This window comes from Triturus cristatus, chromosome 5_1 (genome assembly GCF_964204655.1).
Source record: "Triturus cristatus chromosome 5_1, aTriCri1.1, whole genome shotgun sequence".
Lineage (NCBI taxonomy): Eukaryota > Metazoa > Chordata > Amphibia > Caudata > Salamandridae > Triturus > Triturus cristatus.
In genome coordinates this window covers 465,376,933-465,389,829 of record NC_140587.1, presented here as the reverse complement: position 1 = coordinate 465,389,829, position 12,897 = coordinate 465,376,933, and the positions used below count along the sequence as shown (strand labels likewise).

The following is a 12,897-nucleotide window of genomic DNA, read 5'->3' as shown; positions in this document are numbered from 1 at the left end:
CTCCTGTTTTCTCATCTCTCGGGTACTCATCACTAGGCCAATCAACTTTAATTTTACATTTCGTCCACAAATCAGCAGGCACCACTATGTCAATGAAACCATCCAAATCTTTAAACAAAACCTTCGAGACCTTCACAAACCTCTCAACTTGCCTGTACCATTCCACTGGCTTTTCTCTCAATTTAGGGAAATCATTAGTAAATGATAAAATATCCTGTCGGGTCCATGGGACATGTACATATCCCCCTCCTGTAACCTCTCTCATTGGGTACAATCTTTCAGCCTTCTCTGTTTCTTTCATTCAGACGTCAATCGATTTGTCTGTGCTTCTGCCTTTTTCTTTGTCCATCTGACTTTCCATCAATCTAAATCTCCCCATTTTTGAAATATCGTCATCAACTCCTTAATCTGTAATTTTTTCCCCTGACATATTCATGTTTTCTAAATCTTTATCAGAAAATTCTGCTCTATAAGATTTCAGCAACACCTTGGATCTTCCTATCTCTATTCCCATTTCAGGGGTCAAATTTGTCAATTTTCATGAAATATTTTTGTATTTCTGGTGATGCTTCTGCAAATGAACAGTAACTCATCTTCACTATAGGTATTCAACCTATCCAGACCTACATTTCCAGCTATTATTTTTTCTAATTCAACCCTTAATTTGAAAATGCCTAATATTTTCGGTGGTGGGTTTGGTTTCTCTATTTCTTGTGCCCATCTTTCTATTTCTTCTGAGGTTACGATTGTGGCATTTTTCGTTCCTGTGGATGTCTCTATTCGTACTTCTATCAAGCAACCTGGTTTAACTCTTCTGGGTGTGTCATTCATTTGCCCTTTTATCGGTAAGTCCATTAATGAAATCACTGACTCACATTCACTAGTTTGGTCATTAATTATTTTTTTCTCGGTTCAATGATGGGTGCAGTCATGACGGGTGTTTTAGGACAATTTGATTTATCCCCATACAATGGGACAACAGGACCTATGGTCACTGGTATAGATGTTTAACTGAGTAATTTTCTGTATTAATTCACTTCTGTTCTTATTTACCGCTTCCCTTTCTCTTTCTTGTAATACCCTCTCCATTGTTTTTTCATGTACTACCTGTGGAACTAAAGGTATGTCTAGAATTGGGGCACTCAGGGTAGTTCTATTAGATCTTTCTTGATAAGGTGGAGGATTTTTCATTAAAATATCTTCTAAATAGTCATTTTCTGAGTCTCCACTACCTGCCATTGTTAAGTGCGTTGTTTTCTCTGTGCATTTTCCTCCTGTCTGTTCCTTAGCGATCAATACAGGATATAATCCTTCTGTCACCATGGCTTGCCTCCACTGTTTCATCTGCCTATCTTGGGCTTTGCGTGGAAATTTGGAATAAAATCTGCTCAAGTTTCTGTCACTTCTTGATCTATCACGCACAAATGCTTCAGTCTCCCATTCTTCTAATGCCACATACTGTGTTAATCTGGGTCTGGGTTCTAATTCGTTCATTCTAGTACGTAAGTTATGTAGGATTCTTCAATTAAAGGTTCCAAACTCTGGAAAAGCTAGTATTCCATCATCCTTTGTATATTCTATCCAATTTTCTAACCATACACAGGTATGATAGCCTCTTTCCACCATCATGTACGATTCAGGCGTTTTCAGGGGAAGGGATAAGAATTCCTCTAGTTAAAATAATGTTTAATTTTCTGCATAAATGACATTTTCCTTTTCTCTCCGTACATTTTTCGAGATCTTCATTTCATGTACTGTTTATGGGCAAATTCTATCTGGACGATTCCCTATCAAAGTAGGATCGTGTCTCCACAGGCAAGACCCACTATCAATTATTATTATGGCTTCTATTTTCAATTAATCAAATGTTGCTTTTACTTTAACAATTGACCAATACAAGTGCGACTTCTTATTCTTCTCACCAATCGGATTCTGTTCTGCCACGTGTTTAGCCAATACTAGCGCGACTCTCAGTGACGTCAGTATCACTCCTTACTACTGACCCCTCCTTTACAATTCTTCGCGTCAGTCACACACCCGCTGTTCCAACCAATCCCAGCACGGCCCTCTGTGACGTCAGTGCAGCACTCACAACTAACCTCACCTTTACAAGGTAATGCGAAAACTTATTTTCTCACAATTTACGTGCAATTTTCATTAATTAACAGCATAGAAACATTCACAACTTTGTCTGATCTTCTAAATTCAAAGAATAGTCTATTTCTTTTGCTGCGAGTAAAACCTTTCCGCTGACTCTTCACACACTACGAGTAAAACATTTGTCGCTTACTCTTCACTCAAGCATCAGAGAACCTGCTGCTCCTTCAGTATTACCCTTTCTAGGTGATACAAGACCAAAGTTTCACCAGCGAACTCTTTTGCTACCAATTACTCTCACTTTTATACGAAAGAAAATAATCCCTAAATCAGTGCACCTTTTTAATCCAGACAAGTATTCTCACTGCAGTGTGGCTTCCATTCGCCAACCGCTATTCAATATTCCCGGGAATTTCCAGACAACATAGAACAGAATACAAACGAATAACGGGTGTTAATGCATAAATCAATCATTTAATCCACAATATTCTCTACCCAACTAACTAGAACCCTAACCATAGCTCTGCTACCAAGAAAAACTGATCCAGTGGATTATCAGCTTGGGGTTACACACACACTATATACTCACCTGGGCCCATAACCATTCATACAATAAGCTACTAATACCGCCAGAGTCAATTTTGTTTTAACTGCAAGATTTTGTTGTCTTTACCCAAATCTTACGATTCCAATCTCCTTGACAATATATTTCCTCTGGTCAATGTAGCTAGTAGTATAGGCAGAAAAATAACATTTAAGTTTTCTCCAATAATCACACTCAATGAGTTTTAAAAGTTTATCTAATCAATAAGTTTGTGAGTCAAAGATCAAATACAATGTTAACAACGAGTTTCATTCAGGAAAGAAATCAAATTTAGTTCAATAATAAATCTCCAAAAAATATTGTGATGACAGTACCTGTAAAGGGAGGAAAGAGAGAGCATGTACAAAGACAGATTTCAAAGAATTATATTTACCTAAGGTGATAGATGAACCCAAATCCTTGAAGATGGACAGGTGGAAGACAAAGGATCAGGACAGGTTCAGGACCGGGAAGGTGACCTCTTCTAAGTGCAACACCAGCGTCGCACCCCTCTCTGGCACTACTCTCCTCGATTTTTCATCCGCGACTCCCCTTCTAGATGATTGGATTATCGATCAGTATTTCAGTCCCTCGAGCAGGGTCTCAGGCATCTGCAGGGTCCGGTACAGCGTCTCAGACAGCGTCTGTGGCAGCATATGTGTCGGGTTGGATTCAGACCTCTAACTAACTAACCTACCTTAATTATACTATTCTGTGTTTGTGTACCACCCCCAAATGTTTTAATATCGTGTTTTCCCCTATTTCTGATTGGACAGGGCAAGGAGGTGAGTTCATCACACCATATTAAATGTAATATTTTACTTTCGGCTCTTTGTTCTATGTTTCCACCCTTTAATTTACTTTCCCAAAGCTTTATTCCCACCCGCATTTCACATTATGCTTAATACAATTTATACAATTTGTAATATATGTTGCTCTAGTCCGGGTCGATGGGTTAAGTTCCCATGTGCTTCTTGCCAGCTTGACCTTGGCTGGGTGTCAATGGTATCATCATAGTTACGGGCAGGGTTTAGTGCGTGTGCGCACAGATCAGGTGGGGTAGGGATTTTAGTCACCCTCCGAGGCCCAAATACGAACTAATAATAAAGTCAGAGAAAATCATGTTAGAATACAGAAAAAAATGAATTCACTGTATACCACTTATCACTACTCTAATCCCATTTACGTATAATAATCTTTCGCATTAGCAATTAGTAGAACTTGCAAGGTTCAGTTTAAGCAAAAGCATGCACATTAACATGTGTGCTTCAAGCGGCCATTTTAAACGCAATTGCGCATCTGCAAAAGATTCCCTCCAAGCATAGAAAACATCATACTATTTAGATGCATGCGCAGTGAAATTCCCGCAATTTGTCGGCCATTTTAATGACACTCGGGTTACTGGTTAGTAATACACATAGCGTCCCTAGAGACGATATATTGTGTGTAAAACAATATTAGTATTTACAAGACAAATTGATTATGGTGTTACACGTTATTTGAGAGGATTGCATCCAAGCAAGTTTCTTCTTTACGAAATCTTGCTCCATCACATGCACTGACTCCCAGCGCACGTCTTCTCACTGCATCGCTGCAAAAGATTGCCACATCACCCCGGCCTGCCCTGAGGTACTGTTTCTGCTTGAAACATCGACCACGGCTTTCACCGAAATTCCCATCACGCGCGTCAGAAGAATGGCCTCAGCACAAGTCTCCAGCCCAGTGTCAACGACGTCTGTAACACACTGATTCGACTCAGCACCTGTTTTGCACCTGAGTAATCAACACATCGCCTGCTTGACAGCTGTGAAATCGATGCAGCACCTGCTTTGCCGATGTTAAATCTACGCAGAACATCTGGATTTTTGACGCATTGTCCCTCGACGCCGACTCTTCTACACTCTGCCACATAAGGAACTAAGGCCACATGTCCGAACACCAACCCATCACCTCCCCTGCTTAACAGTATGGAACGGAGGCATCACCTCCCCTGCCTAGCAGTAAGGAACCAACGCATCACCTCCCCTGTCAGTAAGGAACCAACGCCTCACTTCCCCTGTGTAGTAAGGATCAGACTCATCGCTTTGCTTTTTTCAATCATCTCACCTCTTCTGCGCCTAGCACGGTCTTTGACTTTTGACGCATCTAAGGTACTTTTTGTGCTAAAACAAATACATACATTAATTTCTAAGGACTAAACCTGCTTAACCTTTAAAAGTGATAATGTGACTTGTGTGTGTCGAGTTTGTCATTTTGGTCTTGTTTTATTCTGATAAGTATTAGCTATTTTTCTAAACTGGTATGGACTCCTTTTGTAGTGTTTTCAGTGAGTTAATGGGTTTGTTAACAAATGCTTTACACATTGCCACCGACATAAGCCTGACTTCTTATGCCGAGCTACAAAGGGGGTCAGCAGGAGTCATCTTAGTTGTATGACTCCATTAACCCGGACTAGAGTGAGGGTCCCTCCTTGGACCGGGTGCAAACCACTGCCAACTTTTAGATCCCATTTCTAAAACCAACAATACGATAGAAGGCACTTGACTTAAACAGAGATTGCTAGCACCTATAAATACAAGGTTGTGTTTACAAATATTCTATAGTAATCAATACATGTATTGAACTATTCATTCGTCAGCATACCAGCATTGGCATATGTACTTATCCTAATGAAATCAAGCACGATTTATTAGAGTAGCAAAAGTGAATATGTATAATTTTAAGTTGACGCCACTCCCCCTCAACTTTCTGAAGGACATTTGAAGCACTAGCAAAATCTTACGAGTAACATTTAGTACTCGTGAGACAGCGCAAATGGCTACCAACAATCCAACATCTCGTGGAGAACGCAACCGGATCAGGAAAACTTGTCGGTGAACGAGGGGATTCAGGTAAGGCGATCGCGCGCACTCGAGAATGTATTTATTTACAGCGCGAGCAAGAAAAAAAATTCCGGTAAGATGCGGATTGCGGAAATTTTGACATTTTCGCGCTCTCCGCGGAACGCGAAAATTGTCAAATTATCGCAATTTCCCCGAGCGGAATGTAATTTTAGCCCAGGCCTAGTAATACTCTTGGATTTTGCAACAGCAGAAGGCATTATCTCCACCATAGGGAAGAGAAAAATGTATATGACCAAAAATAGTGCCCCGTCTTACAATGGCAAATATCAATCATTTCACTTGATTATTTGCTTTTTGGACACTTATTTTAGCTTCCAACAGCTTATTTAACAGAATTTCCATACTTGATTCCCGCTTATTGGATGACATATTAACAAAACAGACCTAAAACAATCAACCACCCCAGAAAACTCTCCAAGCAATAATCACCTCATTTGATAAAACCCCCTTTAATCCACAAGACAGTCACAAACAAGAAAAATACGCATATGGTTAAATATATCTCGCACTAAAATAAATATTTCCATAAGATTTTATTAACTGTTCTAATAACTAATGACAAATGACACAATCGGGTTACTTTTGATGCTTTTATTTTTTTATGTGCCTCTTTGTAGTGCTTGGAGTGGTCTTTTAGATATCGTAAACAATACTGACAAACATATGTTTTGTATAAAAGAGACATACTAAATAGGGTACTGTATGTTGCTTCCTCTGTATAAAGCTCTGTAGATAATAAAGCTGAGATGAACTGGTTCCAGTTCTCTTCTGACCTAAAGCAAAATATGCATGCGTTAGCAACAATTTTTTCATATGCTATAACATCTTAATGATAAGTGGCATGTCAGGAGTGTGCTCTAAAATTGATAAACTATGTAAGTAAGTAAGTAATCGTTTATTTTGGGCGCAGCCCATAAAACGCATCAGACCAATACAACGAGGTACATTTCAGATTCTTAAAAATTATACAATATATAAACATAACACATCAAGGTCAAAAAGGATTACTATGAGCGCACTTTAAACACTGCATCAAGATAAAAGTGCTAAAAACGGGACGTCCGACCTGATTGTGGACCTGACAAGATAACCAATTGTACATTTTGGTGGTGAGTAGTCCAACCGATCATAAAATGTTCAAATAGTCATAAGGAGGAGAATGTGCAAAATAGCAATCGTGAGGACTGTACAAAAGGAAGGGATTGGCAGAATAAATATGTGCAACAATTCATAAACTCCTGCTAATAGGGAGGGGAGATAAGGCAGATCTCTATCGGGGTTCAGATTTGCAGATAGCCTTCTTTTTTAATGCCCAAGCGATATACAAGTAATTAGAGATCGCGAAGGCTAAGGGTTCAGTTGTGTCACTTTTAAAGAGTCGCTCCCCTTCCCAGTAGTGTCTCACACCCATGTGTACATACAGCCACCAAACTTTTTTTCCAAATCTTCCTGTATGAGGGGCAGAAAAGCATGAAGTGGGACTCCGTTTCCACTAAGCTCGGACAATTTGGGCAAGAATCAGCCTGGCAAGTAGCATTAGCCAATTTGAAAGTGTGTGATCTCAAGGGCAGGACCCCGCACCTATATTGTACATACAGACATTTTAGCTGGTATGGGTGCATTCTGTTCAGATAAAATTTGAGCCTATGTGCACTTTTATGGTTTAGAAATGTTCCAGTCTGAGAGTTGTTCTAGTGCGTTGCCCACGTTTGGAGTAGCACTGCCTCCCAGTAGGACGGTTTAATTTTTAGTGCGTCTCCTTTTACTATTGTCTGCGGGGAGGTCCATAGCTCACTCTTTTCTATTCTGTGCATTAATTCTTTAATTTGTTTCAAACATGGTGTTCTCAGGTTTCTATCTAGAACCAAAAGATCTTTCACGCACTCTCTATAGGCTGCCAAAACAATAGTGGTCCATAATCTGGTCCAGTATAGGAGGGGTTTTAAAACCACTATTAAGTGTAATGGATTGAGAGCCAGGTCTAAGCGTAGCGGTGTAGTAGGGGAGCTTAAGGGAAGCTTAAAAAGTGTTTTAATGAACCTGTTTTCTATTTTTGATAGACTCTCAGCATCAGCGGAACTCCAGATCTCGACACCATTTATTGCTGATGCTACTGCTGAGGATTTATATATGGTGATGCCCTGAGAGACAGCTCAGCTAGATGCTGCTTTATACCGTCTCGCTATGGCAGAGGCTTTCTAATGAAGGGTGGTTTTACTTTTTTCTATCTGGGGGACCCATGCTTGGGTGTCACTTAATCTTGCCCCAAGATAATAAAAGTGGTGAACTACCTCTAGTGGGAGTCCCTCGACAGTCACACTGCCTCTGCACCCTTTGTGTGGATTAATCAACATAACTTTTGATTTTGACGAGTTTAGCTCAAGGCCCCTCTCCCCGCAAAAAGTAACAAAAGCATTTATTTTTGGATTGGAGGTCCATAGGGGTTCGGGAGATCAGCAGGGTATCATCAGCAAACATTAATATAGGGATTGATTTTCCCGCCACTCTCGGGTCATCATGTTTGCATTCCATCATTCTCTTCACTGCGCCACTGATGTATTAGCTAAACAGTGTTGGCGCAAGAACGCAGCCCTGTCTGACCCCCTTCAGGATCTTTACTTATCAGTCATATCCCCTGTGGAGTTCCATTTGACCCTCGCGTGTGTGTTATCGCGTAGGAGCCTGGGTATTCTCAACAGATCTAAGGGGATGTCATACCCAGCTAGTACCTCCCAGAATGTGTTTCTCTGGACCAGGTCAAACGCTGCTCTTAAGTCAATAAAGGTGACGTATAGATGGTCACGCAACAAGGTGATATATTTCCAGGTTATCACCTTTCAAGCAGAGGACCTGGTCCAATGTGCTGACCTTTAATCTAAAGCCCGCTTGAGACTATTCAAAGACATTATTCAGTAGTAACCAGTCATTTAATTTGAATAAGTCTGCAGAATATATTTAGTGAATTATCAAGTATAATAGATTTTTATAATTAGAGGGAGTAGTTCTGTCCCCTTTTTTAAAGATTGGTATAATAACGGCGCCTAGCCATTAGGGAGGGATCATTCATGTTCCCTTTTAATATGCTGTTCAATAAAACATTCAGATAGGGGGCCCAAATGTATGGTTCGGAAAGGAAAAGGTCTCCCGGAATGCCGTCCATCCCTGGGGCCTTACCCTTTTCTGTTTGTTCAATTGCTTTGAGTGTTTCAGATAAAGTGAATGTAAGAGTAGAGTTAGTAACTGAGATAGAGGTTGGGCTAGTCATATTTAGGGTGTGAGGGCCGTTAACCTCTTCAAGGCAAGGTGTCACTACGATGTTTTGCTGCGGGCAATCATATAGACTGCTGAAGTTTGAGACCCAGATGTCACAGATAATCGTTGGGTCTAGGGATAAGGGATGGAGGGGTTCACAGCTATAAGTTTCCAAAAACTTTTTGGGACACCCTTCTCTAAGGCTTCAGCAATCGTTGGCCATTGATCTTCCTCCCATTCTCTTTTGGCTTTCACTAGGAGAGTTTTGTAATCTCGCCTGGTCTTTATTATTTCGGGCCTTGAACCGCTTTCACTTGTACTCAACAGGAGGGTCTTTCCTATTCGACAGGCCTTGTCACACCCGGACGGTGCTGACTTTCTGGGTGCTCCTCTTCTCTGTTCTTTCGTGAAACACGGTCTCAATGTGTCCATGAGCTCACAGTATATGGGAACGAAGTTGAGATTGTGGATATTAGTTGAGAACTCGGACACAAACAGATCATAAATTAAAGAGAGTTTGTAATCGTCTACCACCAGTTCTGCCCACTTGACATTTCTCAAATTGTTGGAAGTTGTAATTAGCATAGTTGATACAACCGCCTCTAGTTTTGTGTCACCAAATCTGGTCATTAGAAAGGATGCACTTAGTGCCTGATGGCCGCTGTCTGGTCTAGAAATAACTTGCACGTCCTGCAGTTCTGACCAGAGATCATTATCCACTAGCATATAGTCAATTCTGGATTTGCTAAGGCCTCTATTGAAGGTAAAACGAGGGGGGCAATCAGATTTGGTGTTGCCATTTGCTATTCTTAGGCCATAGTCTGTAATTAGATCAATAATTTGAGTGCCCACCTTTGACATTTTTGTTATTTTCTTACATTCGCGAGGGGGAGATAGATCTTCGTGTATATGCCCTGCAGATATTGGGAGGCCGGTATTAAAATCTCCTACTACAATTTTTAAAGATTTATTACCAAACTGACCCAATTGGTAGTCTAGCTTACTTACGATTGGAGATTGAACGTTTCGGGGTGTTGATCTGGTATATATTGTGTGTGTGGGGCCTAAACCAATGTTAATGTTAATTTGCAGGGCAAGTGTATCTTTAGAAGTAGTTTGTAGGATTTTAGCCACTGGGAAGAAATTGCACTTTCGTTAAAAGCAACATAACCTGGCCAATGCACCGGGTTGGTGGGCCAAGTTTCTTGTAGCAGGATAATATGGTGAGAATCGATAAACGCTCCCCACTCGGAGTCAGAGAGTTTGGCTTAATGCCCGCAACATTCCACAATAGAAATGTTAGGTATTCACCGTCCATCGGCCCAAAAGACCGCATAATCATCTTTGTGGATTCTCCCTGCAATGTTGTGTGCCCCCTTTGTCATTGTCTTTAGCTAAGCCCCTATGCCGTGGCAACCCATCACTACCCCGTTTAGCATGGGGTAGAGGCCTTTCGGCCGCTCTCCTACGAGGTGGTTGGATTGAGGTGCAAGGTATTGGGCAATGGATAGTAAGTCAATCGATGTCTGATGTGTTGGAGGTACTGGCACTAGCAATTTACCTGGGGTTCATCTTCAATATGCTAGAGGGCCGATTTTGGTGAGTGATGGGGCGTGTGACCGATGTATGATACGGGGGATTCATTTTTAATGAAATATGCAGATCTGTGTCTGGTCTAAAACTGAGTTCTAATGCAATAAGGTCTTTTGCGAGTGCTGGATCCCTAAACGTCACACCTATGTAGTCCCTTTCAGATGTTCCTGTTGGGAACCTCTTTACTCTTGTTATGTCCTCTTATATTTGATCGGCATCCCCTTTTGTAGCAGATCCAATGAGTTACTTTGTTCACTAGACCCTCATAAGTTTCTGTGTGGGGCCTCTGGAGCTTTGGAACATTGATCAAGTAGAGCTCAAAACTATGTAATTACAGTTTCATTAAAATTAACATTACAATTCAATTATTTCTGTCAAAGTGAAAACACGTCGAACAAGTGGCTCTCCTAGTACATTTTTGAAGGCACAATTAACATCAATAGATATTTCACTTGGCGACAGAAGCCCTGCACTAACATCATGTTTAAGAAAATTCTCAGACCTCTGCAAGCCATGAATCTATTGCTTTTGAGAAAACACAAAGAGGTTCTACTGAATGAATCTAAAAAAGGAATGACTGGAGAGCTGCATGGGAATCTTATCCTGAAGTAACTAAAAAACAACACTCAGTCTTTATAAGGTACACGCATAAAGAATTTTATAAGACAAAGAAAAGCAGTAGGGCTATAGGACCGTCACACTAGTATTTATCCGTATTAGTTCATTAGTTAGACCCAGATACTCAACTGTTTGTGATTCTTCCGCCAATGGATCACTACACTAAACTACTTAGCACATACAGAACAGGAGTGTCTATTATCTACACATGTGTTATCGTTGATAATATCATTAATCTTTTTTTAGAAACTTCACATTTCCATCAATTATGATGCCTAGACATCATAATTAATATAGACCAAATATATAAATTATCCAACTCGTAATTACGGGAGTGTACATTAGTAATACTCAGTAGTCACGGAATCTTGATGAAAAAACCTTGATTTATTTCCATTCTTTATGTAGAGGTCACACTCTGAACCCGGTGAATGGTAGCTGTTGCTTTGGATCTATGGAAGAGCAATATAATTGATCATAATGAATTTACTTCTGATGAAGAAGAAAGAGGTTTGGAATAAATTAATTGGAGTTGAACATAGAATATTTGACGACTCATCTTTGATACTATTGTCTGGAATCCACTCAATTGCAACGCAAAGTCTAACTAGGGATGATATTATCAATGATAACACATGTGTAGATAATAGACACTCCTGTCCTGTATGTGCTACATGCAATAAGAACTTGTATACTGTTAGTAGGAAACCAGATTGCTGAGCAATGGAGAAGAGAGGCTGCTTTCAAAATCAAATCAAATCAAATCAAAAGACCTTTATTCGAATTACTTGAATTCATAAAAGTACAGACATAAAAACAATTAATTATTACAATATACAAAATACAATAACTTTAAAAATTAAAAAGGGAGGCTGCTTTCTTGATGTGAGCTGTGGCAGAGAACGCAAAACATTTCTATTCCTTTTACTGAAACTGTGGTTTGTGCTGAATACCAAAACATATTTAATAGCACAGCAAAGACAACCAAGTTCTTCCTCAGAGACAAATATAGGCGAAACAAAAAATCAAGCGGCGACTGTTCCATATGAGCTAATAAGCAGGGGTGGCTCCTCTTTATGGCGGAGGAGCGTTGCCCCACTGCTTTCTCGCAGTGCGAGAAGCAGAAACAAACTGGTAATAACTTTTAGTTATTACCATTTTATGTTTGCGTTGCGGGTTGGCAGGGCTGCTCTGCTTTCCGAACTGGGCAGGGAAGGAGTGGTATGCCCACTCCTGAGTGCACGAAGACTGTTTAATTGTCCCTCTCGGGCCACCCAAACCAGTCATGCGCACTTTTCCCTTCTCCATGCAGGCTGCAGTGCAGCCTACATGGAGAACATGCCCACCCCATAAGCCCCTGGCTGGGTACCGTCCTGACCAATCACAATGCTTCTTGCAGCGCTGTGATTGGCTTAGGGGAGGGAGCCTGGCTGCCTGCTTCCTGTTCCTGTCAGAGGCAGGAAAGCAGGAGCTGAGAAGACATGGGACCCGGCCTAAAGGTAAGTTTAATTCTTTTTTTTTTATTATCCCCCACGTGCCCTCCCCGTGACCCCCCTCCCTGCAAGCCATGCCAGCCACGACTGCTAATAAGTCTAGAAGGAATAAGTAGGAATCTTGTAGTTGGGCATAGGTCTGGAAATCAGTGTTGTCAAACAAATAACCCAATCTCTTGCAGCCTGCCTCCTGTCAGGCATGATAGGCTTTTACGGCATGGGCCGGTGGGAAGTCAGGGTTGCCAATATGTGGCGTGAGTGGCCAACACGGGTGAGGGGAGCTCCCTTTCGATAAACACTGTATCCCAGGCTGCCATGGTGTCTTGGACTACTGGGGATATGTAAACCCCAGGCAGTA

At 40.9% G+C, this 12,897-nt stretch overlaps 1 protein-coding gene across 9 annotated transcripts in view; it reads right to left on the bottom strand.

Annotated features, from left to right (window-relative positions):
• Window positions 1–6,165: 6,165 nt before the first annotated feature.
• Window positions 6,166–12,897, bottom strand: part of C5_1H8orf88 (chromosome 5_1 C8orf88 homolog) — a 579,684-nt gene continuing 572,952 nt past the window's right edge. For 4 of the 9 annotated variants that reach the window (XM_085604088.1, XM_085604092.1, XM_085604089.1 and 1 more), the window contains one exon: window positions 6,166–6,351. In XM_085604088.1, the coding sequence (XP_085460214.1) occupies window positions 6,217–6,351 (135 nt within the window). In that variant the 3' untranslated portion in view covers window positions 6,166–6,216. Of the gene's footprint in view, window positions 6,357–12,897 lie in introns of all 9 variants that reach the window. The other 5 variants (XM_085604093.1, XM_085604094.1, XM_085604097.1 and 2 more) reach the window with 3 other exon arrangements.